This window comes from Phaseolus vulgaris, chromosome 8 (genome assembly GCF_000499845.2).
Source record: "Phaseolus vulgaris cultivar G19833 chromosome 8, P. vulgaris v2.0, whole genome shotgun sequence".
In the NCBI taxonomy this organism is placed as follows: Eukaryota; Viridiplantae; Streptophyta; class Magnoliopsida; order Fabales; family Fabaceae; genus Phaseolus; species Phaseolus vulgaris.
In genome coordinates this window covers 57,387,630-57,409,309 of record NC_023752.2, presented here as the reverse complement: position 1 = coordinate 57,409,309, position 21,680 = coordinate 57,387,630, and the positions used below count along the sequence as shown (strand labels likewise).

Here is a 21,680-nt window from a genome sequence, read left to right as displayed (position 1 = left end):
ATGATCCATTATGAATAAGAATAATTCTTATTAAATCACGATGAATATAATAGGAAGTCTAAATCAATCTATATGGGAAAAAATAGTATTTTCATTATTCAGAAACAATAATAATTTTATGATTTTCTTCAAATTAATCTACCCGTTACAAATGAGATGTTATCAAGTCTAGTTCTCGTTAAAGAAGTTTCATAAATAAATAGGATTTGAAATCCAATATTAAATATGGATTAACATAACATTCACTTCTTGTTTTCTTATATATATAGTTATGTGCATATCTCATAATTGTCAAAATATCTTTCTTAACCATCAAAACACTTTGAAACTATCAAAAGAGTATAACCTAAATGTCTTCTATCAAATAGAAATAAACAATAGAATAAAATAGAACTAAACAATAGAATAAAATACACATTGTACTTGTATATAAAATATCGTAATCTCATACAATGCATGATTAAACATTTATTATACTCGGGAATTTGATCTATCGAAGCAAACAAAACAAGAAGCCATATTTGTTGTTCTCATGGATCCAAATAATGCTTAAACATTCTAGAAGATATGGGAACTACATAGTATTCTCATGTTATATTTCGGACCCAACAAAGCTAAACAAGTTCCTATTCTTTCAACAAACATCAACAGAAATTATTATGACATGTAATTAATTTGCTTGGAAGACAAGGTAATTTACCCAATAAATTTACCACGAAGATAAAATTAATGAAGCATGGGTTACAAATGAAATGGGAAGTAGCAAAGTTGAAAAAGTTATTGTCATGCAATGAGATTTTAAGAAGTGTAATCTTGTATAATTAATTAACAAAAGAGATGATTAAACGTTAACTATTCCACTAAAAACACTAACTAAAGTAGGAAGATACATGACAAAAGGTTCGTTACATTACAGCTTTCAAAATTATTAAAGCGTGGGTCAACATTTGGAACAATTGCATGATGTGGGACCAAAACAAAATTAACACTATTTCTGAATTCTGAGTACCATTTAAAAATATCCATTCAAAACATGTGAATATATACTACACCAACATTTTTTTTTTGTCTACTTTATGGTGCAAATGGATAGATAATGTTGGCACGTTCACAATTATTTAAAGACAGAGGAATGGTTTGGGTTTACATGAAATTGAAAGGATGATTGGTGTTGATGAATGATTATTATTGAGAGAAAAATTATGTGAAAACACTTTAAATTAAAATAAAAATTACTAAGAAATCTTAAAAATAATGTGTGACACTAATTAAAACTCATGAATAAAAATTATCTCATCATCTTAGATAATTTTTTTTAATATTTTTAAATAAAAATTTTCATATTAGATATGATTATGGAATTTATAGTTAACATCTTCGATGCAATACCAAAATAACATACTTAAAAAAATCAACATTTCCTATATGCTAAAAAAAATATTTATCCATGTTTATTTTTACAAAAAAAATATTTAATTTTCTAAAATAGTATGTTACTGATAAAATTTAGTTTTTATGTTGATGACGTTTTTTTTGTCAGATTGAGTTTATTTCGGAAATGCTGATGTTGTTGGTTTAGTTCTATCTTCAGAATAAATTTTTTGTACAATCTGTCCATGTTTTTTGCAAGATTCTGATATTTTTACTTATAATGTGTCTTGTGTAAATTTATTTCCACTTTACTTGTATACATAATTTTGTTGAAATACTATGTACAGATAAAAATAAGCATGTCAAAAGTAGGGTTTTTTTTATTCAAATGGTATAATTCTATTTATTATTTTTTAGAAACAAATATTTTAAAATTAGATAAATAATTACAAGTTCAATAAAATTTAATATAGTTGAAGTCATTATCATCAAATACGGCTTACGACTTAAGTTTAATTGAAGTTATTATCACCAATAATGACTTCAGTTTAACTGTTTTAAATTAAAATTATATATGATATATACAACTCAGTCCAATTTTAGTATTTTTTTTTTCTCATTTCAATAAATATTAAATAGAATTATATTATTTGTGAAAAAGAAAGTCAAAAGTAGGTGAAATATGGATGGACACATTAATTTTATTATTTCAAATATTAAATTAAAAATTCGTGTTTACATTAACTATATAAATTTTGCCAAAATTGTAAAACTATTTGATATTTATTAAATAAATTCAATTCAAATATCCAATTATATTGAAGTAATGATCTCCAAAATGCAATCCAAACATAAAATCAATTCTTTTAATCATAAATTTTCAATCATTTTATTCATGTAATAATATTATGAGATTATATAATTATATCTAAATTTTGGAGTATGTTATTATATTGGGTTAACGTAAGTATCTAACAATTCTAATTATATTTAAAAATTTCTAAAAATAACAATTTAGAAAATTTCTTACACTAACTTCTTCCTCCTTATTTTTTATATATATGTAAAGACAAATTATACTATAATTTTTCTTGTCTTGTTATTTTATTGGCAAATGATTTTTTAAAAGGATAATAGTATATTGAGAATTCAGATTTTTTATACAATTATATTACCATCCCAATACTATTATTTTAGTATTTTTTTATATTATTTAATTATAAATTTATTTTTTATTATCTAAACACATTAATTATATATAACAATTAAAATTAAAATTTTCAAAGCATCATTTGTCTTTTAAAAATTATTCCTTCTGACCCAATTATTTGACATTTTTATAAAAATAAATTAATAGACTATAGTAGTCAAATTTAATTTTGTTAAAAAGTATTTTTTTATCGAAGTAGTAAACATTAATAAAATTGAGTGGGACCACTTTGACATTTAATGTTTTACTTAAAAAAAAATTAAAAAAATAAAATTTATACTTTAATTTCAATTTCATTACCATTGTCATTAATACACCTCTTACCTTTCATATAAAATTAAATGTTCTCCTTTTCATCGTTGACATGATAAATATAAAGATAATATTTTCACTCATCTTTAATTGTAGAATACACACAGGTGTTTAACAGTGGGTAACGGGTTGAAGGGTGGATCCACCTCACCCTTTGGATTGTGTAACAATTCACATTCACTACACAACATCTTTCGTATTCTCCTTCTATAATTGTCACAACACAACAAGAAGGTTGAAGTAAACTCGGAATCCACACGCAAAAACTCACACTTACTCTCATATAATTGCGTGGTTAGTCACTGAAAGAGAACAGACAACAGAAAAGAAGCTAGTGATGTCGAAGCAGACATACAGCGTGTGCTTCTGCTGGCGCCGGCGGTTCAAGCTGGCCCTGGCGGAGGCGCCGTCGGAGATCAAGACCCTCTTCGAGGACTACGCTGAGAATGAGATCATGACACCTTCGCATCTGAAAAGGTTCCTTGTTGAAGTGCAAAAGCAAGAGAAGGCCACTGAAGAAGAGGCGCAAGTCATCATCGACAGCTTCAGGCATTTCCATCGCAGAAGCGTTGGCCTCAATCTCGAATCTTTCTTCAAGTACCTCTTCAGTGATGATAACCCCCCTCTTATTCCTTCTCGTGGGGTAAGCAAAAAAACAGAAAAGAACTGGGTTTTTGTGTTTTCCTGTTTTGGTTTTTGACAGAGTCTGTTGGGTCAGCGAGATCTGGATTTGGCATTGTTTACTATCTACTCGGGTGCCCTTCTTCTTCCTAGATTAGACTTTTCTAGATTCGTTACCTTGATTTATCCCTTTGGTTTTACTTTCTACCATGTTTTTTGGTGTACTTTTCCAATTGTGTTATTTTTTTGCCATCATCCTTGGAAAATCTTGGTCTACTAGTGCTAAACTTGTACTTTTGGTCTTATCCCAAAAAATATCTGAACTTTGGTGTTTTATTGAACTTTGGTTGACTCGTTGACCGTGAGATTTGTAAGTTAAGTTACGTGGTAGAAAATGATAAAAGGATTGAGGATCAGGTTCCAGAATGAATTTATCTTTTATGCAATTGAGCCTTTCTCTTAAGGGTTCCTTCTCATGGAAAGACGGGCATTGCAGGGAATATGAAGGCTTTCGCTTTATGTCCATTTGGGAATACCCTTTGTTGTTGGATATGCTATGTGGTGCCACACTGTCTTCCGGATATGCATTACCTTTTAGTTCTTGCGCTGGTTTTAATTGTGTTTTTCGAAATCAGTCATTTTAGTTCAGGATCTTCGTTTCTAGTGCCTCTAGTACCTTAATTTGGTAAAATCTGGCTCCGAGGCATTACACAAGGGGTTTAGGGTCAAACCTTTGATTAACATATTGATTTCGATCTAAATTTTCCACAACTAATTGTTAGATAAATGTTGATATTATATCATGCTTATTTGCATGCATTCTCTTATCCTGATCATTGTGTGCTGTGCAAATATTGTTTTCATTCCAGGTGCACCATGATATGACTTTACCCTTGTCACATTATTTCATATATACTGGCCATAATTCCTATTTAACTGGGAATCAGTTGAGCAGCGACTGCAGTGACGTGCCCATTATAAATGCACTAAAGAGAGGGGTGAGGGTGATTGAATTGGACATATGGCCTAATGCAACAAAGGATAATATAGATGTTCTTCATGGAAGGTAAGTTTAGTAGTTTACAGGTAGAATGGTACTTACTCTCATACATGAACTCATTCCAGCTCCTATATACATTCCCCTCATTTTTCTGTAGTGATCAGGCAGAATTGAAATAAATAAATTTTAGTTCAAAATGTAATTTAACTCTCTTAACAGTTTTGAAAAATATTATTTATCTGTCTTATGCCGAGTGTAAGAATGAGTAGCCTCCAAGACAAAATGTTTTAAAGGATGAATAAACTTATGCAAACAATGATGGTCCTCCAACAACTCGATAAAGGCTTATCCTTCTATTTTTATTTTTTTTTATCTTTTTGAGAATGATGATGCCAGAGTGAGGGTGAGCCATGGCACAATAGTAAGACTGCCCCTTGGTGACCAATTGGTCATGAGTTTGAATCACGACAGCTTATTTGCATATATGAAAGGGAGTTTCTTTGCATATGCAAGGGGAAGGTTGCATACAATTAACCTCTCTCATACCTTTGCAAAGCTAAGAGCCTTTGGCATTGGGGTGCATTAGTTTTGATGTTGCTAGAGTCCATCAAGTAAAAGGGTGGTCAATTGCAGTTTGACATCTGCAATCTGGCATAATTCAAGAATAAGTTTGAAACTTTTTCCTTTTAAAATTAAACTTGAAATCATGGTAGTTGAACAGATTATATGCAAATAATATTATATCAAATATATTGTTTGTCATTTCCAACAGAATCCAGAAATTATTTAATTGAAAATTTGATATATACTTGTTTACATGTCTATTTTTTTTAACACAGGACGTTGACTGCTCCTGTAGAGCTCATCAGATGTTTGAGATCTATTAAGGAACATGCCTTTGTGGCATCAGAATATCCAGTTGTAATAACCCTAGAAGACCACCTTACACCGGATCTTCAGGCTAAAGTGGCTGAGGTTAGTTACATACTTGGCATTTTATTGGGATTCATAGTACTTACACTCTATAGTTGACAACCCTATCCAAATTATTAGATGGTTACAAACACTTTTGGAGACATACTATTTACTCCTAACACCGAAAGTGTGAAGGAGTTCCCTTCTCCTGAATCACTTAAGAGGAGGATTATTATATCAACAAAACCACCTAAGGAGTATCTTGAAGCAAAAGAAAAGGATAAAGGGGATGATTCACAGCAGTTAAAGGAAAAGGGGGATGTTTCACTACGCCGAAAGGGTTCAAGTGAGGATGAAGCTTGGGGAAAGGAAGTCCCTAGCTTGAAAGGTGGTACGATAGAGGATTACAAGGTTGGAGACTAAATCGATCCTGTATATTAATTGCCACTGCATTTAATATTTTAAGGTAAATTTGTTAAATGACTTTATGCTTTGACATCTTTAGGACAACAACGAGGATGAAGATCTTAATGACGAGGAAGAATTTGATGAATCAGATAAGTTACCTAATAATAATGAAGCTCCAGAATATAGACGCCTAATTGCCATTCATGCTGGGAAGCCTAAAGGTGGATTAGAGGAATGCCTCAAAGTGGACCCTGATAAAGTGAGACGTCTAAGTTTAAGTGAGCAACAGCTTGAAAAGGCTGCTATAAATCATGGAAAACAAATTGTAAGGTATTGTAAATTGATACGAGCAAGTCTTTTCAAGGCAGAATTAATTTGTATGTGGTTGAAACCCCCTTGTCTGAATGAATGATTGAATAAACATCCTCTAGCTCTATTGTCATGGAAAATGTTGTAAAAATCAACTGTCACATAATATTGTACTCCTGTTCCGGTGCATTGAATAAGTATCTGACATTAAAACTTACTAATGTTAATAGCTGGTTGACTTATGATCTTGTCTGACAGTTTGTGCTCATATTAGAACTTTCTGAGTACATTAACAAAAATACGATCTTGGCAGCATGTCCAATGGTTAACTTATGCTTTGAAACAAACTCAAACTTTTTATATGCTGTTTGGCTTGATGAATTTCTACTACTTTTGTTGAATATTTGCCCATTGTAGCAATTTTTGTGGTGTTTTGATCAATGTTGACAAGGCTGTGACCCTACATAGGATCATGTGCTTGGGGGAGGGGGTGTGTGCACAAATTATAAGAGGTGTGTGATGTGTATGCGAATTTGAATTAATTTTTATTTCCTGTTGGCCTTCTCTAGATTTACTCAGCGCAATATTTTGAGGGTGTATCCCAAGGGTACTCGCATTGACTCGTCAAATTATAACCCATTAATTGGGTGGATGCATGGAGCTCAGATGGTTGCATTTAACATGCAGGTATCTTCCTCTGTCTTGTGTATATTTCTTCTTCATTCTTCCTGGTCTCCGCTCCTCCTTTTTTGTGTTTTCCTTATTTAATATTTTCTTGTGTGGAAATTTTTACTATTGTTTTTGTATCTTCATTTTTGTTGTTTCATTTCTTCTGAGGTGGCAGGGGGAGATGAAATTGTTAACCTTAAAGTAGCCAACAAAATTCAATAAACATTTGACATCTAGTGATATAAAGTGTACAATGAATATTTGATGTCTATCAATGTGATTAGTAAAATATAGGGCGGTCCTTTTTATAATTTATTGCCTGCAAGATTCCAAAAGTTAGGGTGTGAGATCCAATTTACATTTCTTCCACCTATAGCTTACTATCACGCTCATTATGTCAAGAACTATATCATTGATTACCATATTGTTTTTTAGGATTCAGTTTTCATTGTGGTTGGTTTCATGACCAGGGGCATGGTAGATCTCTTTGGTTGATGCAAGGAATGTTCAGAGCCAATGGAGGGTGTGGTTATGTTAAAAAACCAGAGTTTCTGTTAGAGACTGGTCCAGACAATGAGGTCTTCGACCCTAAAGCCAAGTTACCTGTGAAGACTATTTTGAAGGTCAGGGTTTCACATTAATCAGCTGCCTTATTCAAGTATCCATGTATAGTTTAATACTAACAAAGTCCATACTCTTCCTATCCTTAGGTGACTGTATATATGGGGGAAGGATGGTATTATGATTTCAAGCATACGCACTTTGATCAATACTCACCTCCAGACTTCTATACAAGAGTAAGTTTTGATTATCTCTTAATGCATATGAACCTTGTCACAGCAGTGCGTTTTTTATTCATAAGGATTGTTGTTCATTGCTATGCATTGCATATGATACCTTCCCTTTTGTTTTCACCTTGTTTGATGGCTCAACTGTGTGATTTGATAAACTTTTAATGCAGGTGGGGATTGCTGGAGTCTCTAGTGACACTGTAATGAAGAAAACTAGGGCAATAGAGGATAATTGGTTACCTACATGGAATGAGACATTTGAGTTCCCTCTTACTGTTCCAGAGTTGGCCTTGCTTCGCATAGAAGTTCACGAGTATGACATGTCTGAGAAAGATGACTTTGGTGGACAAACATGCATACCTATCCGGGAGCTACGAAGTGGCATTCGAGCAATTCCACTGTATAGCCAAAAGGGAGAGAAATACGCCTCTGTAAAGCTTCTCATGCGCTTTGAGTTCATTGATTGATTATGTGCATCCTTCTACTCTACATCATTGTGTACAGTCATTAAGACGTGTTAGTAGTATGAGTTTGTATGTAGTAGCTGGATGATATCTTCAACAATGCCCCCATTTAATGATGTAAGAAATAAAATGTGGTGTGTTTCGTTTTCTTGAGGAGACTTATTTATCTTGTAAGGCTTGTCAATATAAAACTACATAATATGAACATGGAAATTATTCGTGTTTTGTATGAGGATACTTCTAAGTCATCTGTTATCAAATGTTGGCTTTGGTCTTTGATGCTCTATCATTTCACAGTTTTTTAATTATGTTGTGAATACGAAGTCTCTATCCGTTTTGTTGATGATTATACTTAAGAATTTGGTTAGTTAGTTCTATTCTAATGAAAATAATAATAATTATATATTTTTTATTTATAAGAATAGAATATGAAATTTTGTTTGTAGTTGGATCTAAGTTTTCTTTTTCCACTGACACCACAAGCCTTATTTTTAAAGCATAGAAGCGTTTAGTTTGATTTTAAATTGTTTAAAACAACAATTATTAAGTTTGACAACGAGCATGAATACATAATGAGCATGTTTGTTTAATACTATAACAGCAATACGTGTTAAGGTATCTTGGTTAAGGGCAAAAGAAATACGTAATCGCTTCTAAGTAGACAATAGTCTTGGAAGAAATAGGTTTAACAAATTATTGATGTTCATGAGAGGCTAACAGAAAAGACCTAAACGTGATGACCCTTCTTTTTGTTTCCCATTCAGTTTAGTCATAAATTTTTTAATTAAAACTGAAATATATGGATGATCTATCTCTCTGTATATAACTATCCCTATTAAGGTCATACTTAAGATAGTTTTTTATTAATTGACTTACACAGATAGGAAATGAACCTCTTAGTTGTTTATTTGTTTCTAAGTATAATTGCTGTCATAACTTATTTGCTTTTTATATTGACATGTAAGTCTTGGAAGTAACCACATAAATAAGTATGAACAATTTCAAATTTTGGTTGCCATGTGGTAAACATTAATAAGATAGCATTCGAAAATCATGTTAATGAACCATTCAAAACAAAAATATTTTATCTTAATATCTACTTTTGAGTTTCTAGACGCCAAAAACAAGCGGTTTTAGCAGTCATCCCAAATATAGATGTAGCCTTTCTGAGTTGGGGTTCACAGTTTAGATGCATGCCTGTAAAGTTATCCCTGCTGACATTGCACCAAAGAACCCATACACAGTGTTGGGGGGATATTTTGCCTTGACCTATAAGCATTCATAGCAAACATAAATGGACAAAAGGGAGTTGGATCAGTACCACACATTAATTACAAAGGACATACTCATCATCAACATCAGGGCCCCGACTCATTCCCACTTCAGTAACCCATTAGGCCTATGGCCCAGAATCCTTAGCCCAGCAGCATGTGCAGAATTTGCATCATGTGTCATCAACTTTCAGCCATTGAGCCACTCTTCCATATTTGACCAGCCTATAGAAAATTTGACTTGAGTACTTATTTTCAAGAGGAAGGGCAAATTGTTTCAGACTCAATGTGTCTACTCTAAAGCCTGTGTTATGACTCCATCACCTATCTGACGTGTGATTAGAAAGTAGCAATTCTCCAATAGCCATTAAGTCATCAACCAATCCACTTCTGAATTTGGTTCCTTTTCTCTAGTCAGACCCTTGCACCCATCATAGAAGTCAGCAATATCTTTCTTCTAAGTAATTAAAAAATGTGTAGACTAATCTATTTTTCATGGGGTCCATGTTTGGAAAGGTGATAAAGAAGAAAAAGGGTTAATTATAGCACTTCAGGGCCCAATGGCTCAACCACTCACTCTCACAAATAGTAACCTGTAGAATCAGAGTACACTAACATTATGTTTCTGAAGCCAATCTTTGTTGTTCACACTCTTTCCCACCTATTCTCTCACACGCTTGTCAAATTTGCAATTAGACCTGGTAAACTACAAGTAGCTTCCCTGTCAACGCGTGGCCAAATAAGTAGTTCATGACGGTGCCTTCTCCTCCGACCAAATATTAGTGCTATGAAATTCCACGTTACATCAAGTACAATGCCTTAAACTTATAGCCTAAACCTTAACATAGAGGTTGCATCCAGTACATTGCTTTAACGTGTAGCTTAAAGGACAAAAAGAGTGGTTACAAAAAATTGAGAGTACTTGCACACAATGTCACACGCATTAGCACAAATGAATCGTTTGAAATTATGCCTTGTGCGAGGGATACAAGGATTACAGTTTGCAAAATCTAGTCTGATAAAGAGAATAGCAGAAGAAAATTTAAGAGTGATGAATTTTACTGGCCGTTAGTGTTTCACAAAATTCTACGCTACAGCTTGATGTTAGGTGACATTCCTAGTCTTTACACCCTCAAGAGTATACCCATACAATTTTCAAAAAAAAAAAATCAATAGGAATGAGGAAACATTGTTCTACTTTGATTCCCTTTATCAGGATTTGAGTGTCAGTCTGATACAATGGAGACTGTACCACTGGAAATGCTGCCATGACTAGTATCACAAAGAGCCAAAGCACGCTCCAAATTTGCCACAATATCAGCCATTGTTGGTCTGTCCTTCCCCTCCAAATTTACACAATGCATAGCTGTATATGCCACTAGCTCCACTGCTTCTGTCTCATTTAACTCTGGTGGTTCAACTCTTGGGTCCAAAATTTTTGCCAATTCTTCTGCCATAATAACTGGCACTGCAAAGTCCACCAAACTCACTGGGGTGCCTCCATTTTCATCATTCTTGAATATTGCTCTCTTTCCTGTTAATAGCTCTAGAAGTACCACTCCAAGCCCGTAGACATCACTCTTTGCTGTCAATACATTTAGACCATAATATTCCGGATCAATATATCCAACAGTTCCTGCTGCCTTCGTTGGCCGGTAATCAAGGTCAGATTCTGGACTCATCAATGACAGTCCAAAATCAGATACTCTCGCTGTCCAAGTCGCGTCAATGAGAATGTTGGAAGACTTTATATCTCGGTGAATTATAGATGGAACTGCATAGTTATGGAGATACTCAATTCCTCGCGAAGCATCCAGAGCGATTTTGATCCTCATTCGCCAAGAATTCAAGACACTGCTACTCTTGTCCACGTTATTTTTGTCAAGCAAATGATCATACAATGCTCCATTCTTCATGTACTCATACACCAAAAGCCTCTCATCTTTCTCTTCGCAGAACCCCACCAGCCTTACCAAGTGCTTGTGGTGTAAACGGGACAAGAAGGCCAATTCTGACTCAAATGCACTCTCTTTCTCTTGAAACTTCTTCATCTTGTTACCCGTTTCGCCCCTTTTGATTGCCACCTCACGGCCATCCGCAAGTTTGCCTCTATAAACAACGCCATAGCTTCCAGCACCAATCTTGTTCTCAAGGGAGAAATTATCCGTAGCTGCAACAAGCTCGGCCAAGGTGAATTCCTCAGCTCTTTCAGGATGCTTTGTTGATGAGGTTCCACTCCTTTGGCGTCTCATTATCCGCGACCCTTGACGCCTAATGGTGGATGATCTCGAAGGAGGACTAATACTGTTGTTAAAACCACCCCCACCATTTACACTGCCACCTCTAGTGATTGTTGGCTGCACAGAATTGTGAATCTTCTTCTTCCCTAAACAAACCCCAGTCCATAAGCAGTAAATCACACTGCATATCCCAGCAACACCTCCCACGGAACCAACAATGGCAAATGCCAATAAACCTTTGGTGAAGGCTCTTGGCTGAGAAGCAGGTGGCACCACCACCACAGGCGGCGGTGCCATTTGTGGTGGCTCTGACCCTGGCATTGGAGGCCAACAAGGTATTGGCTTACAGATGTTACCATAGCCAGAACACAGAGACTCGGATTGAGGATATATCCCACATTCACTGCAGGAAGATTGAACACAAGGCCCTGGAAGTATTGGAGGCAAAGGAATCTCATAACCTGAACCGTTAGCCCAACCAGGACCCCAACAAATAACTGAAAAATTGTTAGTCGTCAATCCACAAGTAAAATTGGACCCAGAAACAAGAACCTCAAAAGAAACACCTTTTGTAACATTCACCTCAAACAACCCCCTCCCACCCCAACAGACGACAGAACCATTGGATCTCCGAATAGCACAACTATGCTCAGCTCCGAGCGCCATACCAGAAAACTCTAAAGCCCCTCCTTCAGGAGCATCAATCTGACCAAAATCGTTACTTCCTCTACAAACCAAATACCCACTTGAATTCAACCCACAAACATGTGACTCCCCAGCCACAAGACTCGCCATAGACACGTTCCCAAACTCATTCTCCATTTTTCTCGCCATAGCCTCAACCCCCCAACACCGAACCCAATTACTACCCTTCAAAATTCCGCAAGAAAAACCCGACCCAGATGAAATAGAAGAAAACCGGTCCGACCCAGAAGGCAATTCGAAGTCGACATCGGTTCTCCAACACGACGCCGTTCCGTCGCCGACCGCAGTGGCGCAAACCTGGAAGTCCCCGAGGGCGAGATTCTCGAATAGAACAGTGTCATTGTTGTAAAGTCTCTTGCTTTGGAAGTAGGAAAGGGTGTCCCAGCAGAGAAGAGTGTAGTTGCCGGACCGGAGGCCGCAGAAGTAGCTCAGACCGCCGGAGATCGCGGAGAACGAGATGTTGGGGGCGACGGCGACGACGTGGCCATTGCTGTAACACGCAATGCGCCGCGTCGGCTCCGATGCTACCACGCCGCAGACGGCGGCGGAGGTGACGGCGAGGGTGGAGGCGGAACCGAGGGCATGGGAGGGTGACAGTGAAGAGAGGATTAAGAGGGTGACAGTGAAGAGGGTGAAAGTAACGGCAGAGAAGAGTGAATTATTCTTCTTCATTGAGGGAAAGAATGGGTTTTGGGGTTGGGTGTTGCGGTTGTTTCTGCATCGTTGGCAAAGAGAAAGAGAGAGAGAGAGTTGAAGGGTCTCAACTCTCAAAATTCGAAGGGTACGGTGAAACTTTTCAGGGTGTTTGTTGCAGACTTTGTTGTTGACATCACATAACGTGGATTTTGAACCTGTTTTGAAGATCGCCTTTCTTTTTCTTTAGGCCGTGTTTGGTTCGTAAATTTTTCTTTCACATTATTTTTTTTTAATTTAGATAACTAAATGTGTTACAACACGCACACGTGGAGTGGTTTTTTTTTTATTTAGTTTATATTGCAAAGTAGAATATTTGAAAAAGGATATTTTTTTCATTTTTCTTGTTTTTTCAACTCGTAAATATAAATTTTAAATATTAGTGTGATAATTAGTAAAAAATCATTTATCTCAAATTTTTTATTTTTAATCCAAAGGAGGATGGTTATTCTTCTAAGATAAAAATAAATAAATAATTTAATGATTTGAGTTTGGAAAGAATGAGGTATATGTGAATTTGATACTCAATTATAGATGAAGACAGAAGAGATACTTATAACAATAAGAAATATTAAAAATATCAAATATATATAACTATTGAGTGAAATAACTAAATAAATTCTCACTATAAGCTTAATATATATTTATAAACTTTTAGAACTCCAAAATGAATAAAAACATAACAAAATAATTGCAATTTAATTAAAGATAACTTAAATCTTTATACTAAATCATAAATATAGTTGTTATTAGTTACTTATTGAATATATTTTTTAAAAATATCATGTAAATTTTAAAATATTTAATACTAAATTATAATATATATTGTTATTACTTAATGATTGAATATAAGCTTTTTTTTTTATATATCATATAAATTTTAAAGATATTTATTTTGAAGCTAAACAAGCATATTATTTATAGTAATTTTTTATTGGATATGTAAAAATTATATACTGTTTGTGTAACATTTCTTATATTTTTACGAAAAAATAATATATTTATTAAGAAACAAATACAACATTTTATATGTTTTGGTAATTTTATATTTTTATTTGATTAAAAACCAATATTTTATTATATATTTATTGAATTTCATAATAACATTACATTACCTTTAACCAATTCACTTACATTTACTTCAAAAGTATAATTGTTAAGCAATTTTTCTTATATTTGAAACCATAGTTTATAGCTAAATCCGTGGGTATAATAAATTACTACATTGATGAGTTTTTCCGTTTTATGTTAAAAAAAAAAAAGAGTTTCCCGTTTCGTACTGTTACAGATTAGAATTTACTCCGTTAATGTTATCCCTTCTGGTAAGTAATTGTTTATAACACTAAACGTTTTTTAAATATTTAAAAAATGTGATAGTTTTTGCCAACTTTTAAGTTTAAATTTAAAATCTGAAATGCAAACTCAGAATGATATATTAAAATAAAATAAGATGGAATTTATAAAAGAAGAAAAAGCGCGAAAGTGACAGAAGATGAGAAAATTGAAAGGAGTTCTCTGTCAATTTGCTGGCTACGGAGACTTTACAAATTTTATTTTATTTTCATGTATAAATTGAAAGCAATATTTTTTTTCTCTTAGTTTTATCATATATAAAATTCCATTTAGAAAATGTACAATTTAAAATGAATTAAATATAAAACATACAATTAAATTCGATTTCTCTTATTTTTCTCATATATAAATTCGATTTTACCTTATATTTAATGTTTGGAAACTAAAAAATAAAATAAAAAATTGGAAAAACTAGAAAGCAGTTTTAATAGATAGTGTGAAACTATATACAGGTTTAAAATCTGTTTGACATATTAATTATTTATATACTCTGAGATTATATTCAATCTATGTGCATATTACGTTTATATCGTCAAAACAAAATAAAATAACATAAAATACAAAAATAATCAACAAAACTGCATATTTCATCCAATTCCAAAACTTCATAATACGTTTTCATAATACGTTCTCATTGTCACTTTTAAAAATCAAATGATGCACTAATGAATTATTTAAATATATAATCATAAAAAAAATAACACTACAAGAAAATCATTGAATAAAAATTAATTTTAGAAACAAAAAATAATTAGTTGTTATAATGATTAAATTAGATACTATTTTAGATATTAAAAAAATAATTAATTTTTAAATTAGTTTCTATTATTGATAAATAGTTTCTAAATTTGTATTTAATTAGCTACCAAGGTTTTAACTACCAAATAATCCATTTTAAATATCAATTTAGAAACTATTTATCAATAATAAAAACTAATTTAAAATTTTATTATTTTTTTAATTTATCTAATTTAATTATTATAGTAATTAATTATTTTTTATCTCTAAAATGGATTTATATTCAATGGTCTTCTAGCAGTGTAATCACATGTTAAGTCAACTAAAGATCATAATTTTCTATTTATACATAATTTATAGTATATAATAGTGATCTATTTATAGTCTATTTTTACATAAATTCAATTATATTGTATAACAAAGTAATTTCACATGTATAGAAACACATACATAAATAATATATTATATTATAACATCATAAATATGTCACTACTCATTTCACCAATATGTAATATGTTTGGATCGGAAGTATCTCTCTTAATATAAGAGAACTCACTTGTAAAGTCTTGAGATTATCATTTGAATGATCTTCCATATTGCTTAGACAAGTTATATAGTTAATATTATTTTAGCAATATTAGCTCCATTATTTTAGCAGTATTAGCTCCACGAGAAAAAGAATTGGTTCGGGTTCACTTTCTCAAGTATTTATTTTGTCACTTGAGCAACTAATTATATTATTGATTTTTTTTCTGTAAGGAACTTAGTCTACAATAAACAAACAAGTCTTATATAAAAGAAAATTGTTTGGTCAACTTTTTTACCTGAGTGTTAAGTGTAAAGATCGAGAAAAAAAGTCTTAGAGTATAAGTGGTACAATTAAAATGACACCTGAATATTTTATTATAAGAGTATATAAATAGAAATTTAGTTATTCAGGTCCTATTTTAAAAGAATCGTCATCCCTCTAAAAACTCATTTTTCCTTTCCTTTGTCTTCTCTCTATGATTCTAACCCCCTCGCTCATCAGTTTGACGATTAGAGTCCGCCATTAGACTCCTAGTAGTGAATACTACAAGACTGTCCGATCAGAATCTCTGATAGAGTAAGTTCATTTTTGTTCTTCTCCTTGACTAAAATTTTGAACTTGTTAGGTTTGTCTCTGTCTAGGCTTTGCATGTGACTCTTTTAGCTTCAAGGTTAATCTATGTTAGCTCAGGTTCCTAGTGATAGTTAGATTTTTTATCATCACTATATGGTGCAGGTTAAGCTAACTTTAAGTTTTTGGTAGATTTGGAGTTCTTAGTGAGCACATGCTCAAGTTTAGGTAAGGGAAGATAGTCTTATTCTTTTCAATAGAATCCTAGGTTACAAGATTTGGATGTAGGGGTGACATGGTTACCAATTCTAATTTTGCTTGCAAGATTTTCTTTTCTAAGAGTAGAGTAATATATTCTCTGAAATGGTTAATTTTGAATATTATATATTGTTTTAAAGTGAATAAGTTATTGAAAGTGTTAGAATGGTAATATAAATGAGTTTAATTGTATTTGAATTGTTGAATTACATAAAATGTGATGTTTGATGAGAATTGGTTGTTTTATTTTATATGATGATTGATTTAGAGAGTATATATGAGTGAGAACGGTCAATTGAATATGTAGATTTATAGAATTATAAGTTGAATGAAATTTTAGTTCAAAAACATCACAGGTTTATGCATGTTTTTCTGCATATCTCACTTAGGTGAGATAATTATTGCTCAAGCGAGAATAAAATAAAAAGATGGATGCTCTCGAGTCCATTTTCGCCCAAGCGAGAATAAATCTTGCTTAGATGAGGTATATGATGAAATTTTGGGTGCTCTCGAATTCAATCTCGCTCAAACAAGAAAATTTTCGCTTGGGCGAGACTCATTCTCTCTTAAGTAAGAGAATTTTCGTTTAAGCTAGACTATCGTAAAAATAAAAACTTTAAACTGGAATTTTATCTTTGCTTTTAAAGGGTTGGGTTATTTCTATTTTATAGTTTTAATTATAATATGTAAACTTTTATTTTATGCATATTTAATTGAAAATTTCTTTGATTAGATATTTACGTTATTATTGGATGAATTATTGTGTGTTTTGAAATTCTAAACTTTGGTATGATTTAATTGTGTGATTTTGGATATTGTGAGATTTGGAATATGAATTTTTAATCAAGACATAGTATTCTCAAGAAAGAAAATACCGTGTTAAGATTGTTTAGGATGTCCATTAACTAGGGATTTGTTTAGAAAGAGATATCCTGACTCTCCTGAGATAATAGAAACATATAGATGAAGTTATTCAAGTGTGAGAGTCGAATGAGGTTCATATGAATGAGTAAATTGTTTGAAAGATAACTAACTTGACTTGTTATATGAGTTAATCTTGTCATACTATGAGAGAGATGATATTGAGATTATTTATGTGTATAACTGTGTGGATCTCACATTGAGATAGTATGACAAGTGACAAATGCAAATCTATGAGTCTCAAAATCCATCAAGTATCTGAGTATGTTTGTGAGTAGAAGTCTTGCATGAGAGATGTGAAGGAAGATTTATGATAGACACTGATGGATTTTGAGAAAATGTATAAGAGTTGATGACTTTATATTTGTTAATTGAAATTGAAATTGTATATAAATTTTTTTGTTATAGTTAGCTTATCTTGTACTTTGTTTTGTGTTTGTTTTCTTTATATGTGATGATCATGTATTTTACATGCAAACAAATGAGGCTACAAGTGAGAGAGATCCACTGTGAACAGATAATATATATATATATATATATATATATATATATATATATATATATATATTTGTTTTATTAATTTATTAATGTTTATAAATATTATTTTTCCTATGAAAAAATATTTAATTTGAACTACTATACATATAATATATGTATATATATAAATATTTATGTTGAAAATTTACCTATATTATAATATTAGATGAAAGAATATAAAGATATTATTAATTACGATGGTGATAGTTAATCTACTAATATGATACTAAGACAACAATGTTCAGTATAAATAATAATTTATTATTGTGTGAATGATAACTCATTTTCAAGCAAATTTTGTATAAAACAAACAAAAAAGTATTATACAATAAATAAATATTTTTAATTTATAATAAAACTATATTATGATACATATACAAAAGTGTGTATTTAAAATGTTGGCACTATGCATTCGGAATATTTTTTAAAGTGCATCGAGCTCCTAGAAATTTAGCCTTTATCCATAACTTATAAATTGATTAAGTATATTGGTAAATAAAATTCTCATAAATAGACCATTTTATTAAATATATTAATTAAGTTTTGATTCTTAAATAGTTATATACCTATAAAAGTTTTAAGTAACAGTGTCAAAACTAATTTTAATGTTTTTACCTTAAAAATATAATCTACAACTATCATATAAGAAATATTTAATTAAGTTTAATATTTTCAAGATAAATTATTTGTTTTAAGTTTTTAATAAACATTTGTTCAGTTTACGTATCTAATAAATTAAATAATTTATTTTAAGTTTTCTTAGCTGCGTCAGTTCTGCTATTCTAAACTATGTATAAAATAATTTGAAGTGTTGATAACAGATATACATTAAATTTTTTCGCCACAAGAATTGACAACATACATTGTATTAATTGTTATGAGAGAAAAATAAATAAAACTTTTTTTGTAAAAGCAAAATACAAATAAATACTTCTTTAATGAGCTTACATCAAAATTTTATAATTTAAGAATCAAATTAGATTAATAATTTATCTTAAAAACAATTTGATGTCTAAAAAAATTATAAAACTAAACAATTTGATGTTTCCACAAATAAAACTCTAAATTACTTGATTAACTAATATTATATATATATATATATATATAGACACACACCAAAACATTATTGTTGAAACCAAAAAATTATTTTGAATATCTAACTTTGAATTTAGGAGATCAAATTTTGTCACTTTACCTAAAATTTAGTTGGATCGATATTGAACAAATCCAATGTTTTGTGACTGTAATTAAAAAAAAAAAACTAAAATTCGTAGGTTTAAAATGGATAAAAACATTCTTTAAGAAAATTTTCATTTATTCTTGTTGTCTCGTACCTGATGTATTAAAGAAACTAAAAAAAACTAAAAGTCTCCTGCCAAAACCTATTGACATGTCTTTTCAAGAAATAATTATAGGTGTGATGAGTTGATTTGGAATTTCAAAACAAAAAATATCTTAAATGTAATAATTTTAATGATATTCAATAAATTTGGGGTGGTCAAAATATGGATATATTAGGTAAGGATCCAAACCACTTCATTTTCTTATCTTCAACGAACAACTTATATATTTTATATATCTAAAATCTCAGATCATAATTTAATTTATACACACTCTCTTAAAATTATTCGTGTTTAACAAACTTTCAGTGATTTGGACATACTCTTAGCTGTTACACAAACAAAAATTTTAAATATCAACTATATATATTAAGTTGCATCAAACATATTCCGAATAATGTTGAAAAAGAAATTTTAAGAAGTTTATTGAAAAGTAATAACAAGAAATTCAAGATTTTGTTCCGTATCTCAAGTTATTAACGACATGCATGTTGTAATCTTTGAAATGAAGGTTTTTGTATTGGTTCGTACCGGCTGAGTGAGTTACTCGGTTTCAATAATCGATCGATTGTATCAAAATACATTTAAGATATTGTTGGAGATTTCATATCGATTAAAGATTGAGACATTTCATTTTTTTATGAAAGGGTGTAAACTTCACCTTATAAGTTAGTTTTATGAGATTGATTTAGATTTAAAGTTCACTTTTTAATATGGTATCATAGTCACTTTCAAGTCTATCCTAACGAGAGTTTGTTGGGTTTCTCGTGTCACCCGCTATCAGACTATTATTGGACCATCCATAATATGTTGTCCCACACACAAGCTCTCACTCTCAGCGTGAATGGGGTGTGTTAGAGATTACACATCAACTAGAGATGAAAATATTTCATTATATATAAGTTGGTGCAAACTTTACCTTATAAGCCGGTTTTATGAAGTTGAGTTAGGTTTAAAGTCCACTTCGTAATAGATACTCAATCAATGACAGCAGTGACAATTACAATGAGTGACTCTCATATAAGATAAACAATTGTATAATTAGTCTCAAGTACTATCTAAGTTAACTTTCTCTAACTAAAGTTTATTTTTTATTTTATTTTATATTTAAATTTAGTAGTTGGATTATTGATTTGTTTTAACCTAAATCTGGAAGTAATGATTGAGTTCAATCTAACAACATTACTAATTTATTTCTGATTCAATTTTCTCTCTCAATGTAAATTGGCTTAAATTTTATTATGAACATTTTTTAAATTATTATTTTAAAAGTCGTGGCTAGATAACCATACTTTGTCACTATCATTAGTTAATGGAAATATTTTAATGACAACTAAAACCGTCATTAGAAAATAAATAAATAAAGTCATTCATTGATGAAATTAGAGATGGAGAGTATGTACAAAACTCTAAGCAAATGAAGTTTATCAATATAATTAACTCACCTAATCCCTTTTTAGAAATATTGTATCCAGCTTCGAAGATGTACGAACAAAATGTTGGGGCCTTGATTTCAAACTTTATAACATATAAAAGGCAATAGCAAACAACCAAGTAGGTTTCTTTTGACCATTATTTTGCAGCACAAAACAATAAAAGAAAGAGAAAGTGCCAACTATTACGACAACTAAAATATGATAGCACGAATCATACTCAATTCTTGGGAAACCAAAGATTATGGTCAGAAAAAAAGCAGTCACTGAAAAAACGACATTATGTGTTGTAACTATAATCATGGCTGCTGCAAAAGCTTCGTACAAGGGGAATGCTAACTAAATATAAATCATATGTTTTGCACCAATAAAACATAGTTAATTACTTTACAATCACATTCTCATAGTAATCAAATATATTATTAATTTGTAAATCATAAAATTAATATAAAATTTTACCTTTGTCTATTCTTTTTAGTAAATCATGTCTCCATTCTACAATCCATATGCACAAACCACGGGGTTCAATCAATTTTATAACACCATGTCTTCTCCTTTCAGCTCTGACTCTGCTATTTTGATGAAACTTTTGCATTATCTACAAAGGTAAAATACTAACTAGTGCTCGAAAAATATCAATTAAGAAATTGAGTTTTTTTATTGAAATGCATAAAAAAAACGTTTTTTTATGGTTTTTTCAATGCTTTTTTTGCACGATTTTCAATCAACCTTTTTTAACCAGTACTTTTAGCATCTTAGTTATAAAATTTCATTTAAAAAATACTTGCGATAAATCCAAAAGTAAAACAAATTCCCTTTAAGTAAAAGTGCAAACTAATAATTTTCTTAAGACAAAAAGCAGTTTGTTTAAGTTCCAGACGATATTTTATTATTCAACAAGAAAAAATAAAATATTTTATTACACGTGTAGTGACTCATCCTTCTGATCAAAAGCCAATATTTTTATATCAGTTTGAATTCTATGCATCAAACAAATACAGCAAAAATGTAACATGCCCCAT

At 31.2% G+C, this 21,680-nt stretch overlaps 2 protein-coding genes across 2 annotated transcripts; one reads left to right on the top strand and one right to left on the bottom strand.

Moving 5' to 3' along the window:
* Window positions 1–2,945: 2,945 nt before the first annotated feature.
* Window positions 2,946–8,347, top strand: LOC137827200 (phosphoinositide phospholipase C 2-like). Its single transcript, XM_068633430.1, has 9 exons — window positions 2,946–3,536; window positions 4,384–4,580; window positions 5,354–5,489; window positions 5,568–5,840; window positions 5,935–6,167; window positions 6,716–6,833; window positions 7,286–7,438; window positions 7,526–7,612; window positions 7,777–8,347. The coding sequence occupies exons 1-9, from the start codon at window positions 3,231–3,233 to the stop codon at window positions 8,071–8,073; spliced, it is 1,800 nt and encodes a 599-aa protein (XP_068489531.1). The 5' UTR covers window positions 2,946–3,230; the 3' UTR covers window positions 8,074–8,347.
* Window positions 8,348–10,284: 1,937 nt separating this feature from the next.
* On the bottom strand, window positions 10,285–13,152 carry LOC137826254 (putative serine/threonine-protein kinase-like protein CCR3). The gene has a single exon (XM_068632149.1). It carries the CDS (start codon window positions 12,956–12,958, stop codon window positions 10,568–10,570), a length of 2,391 nt encoding a protein of 796 aa, XP_068488250.1. The 5' UTR covers window positions 12,959–13,152; the 3' UTR covers window positions 10,285–10,567.
* Window positions 13,153–21,680: the final 8,528 nt, after the last annotated feature.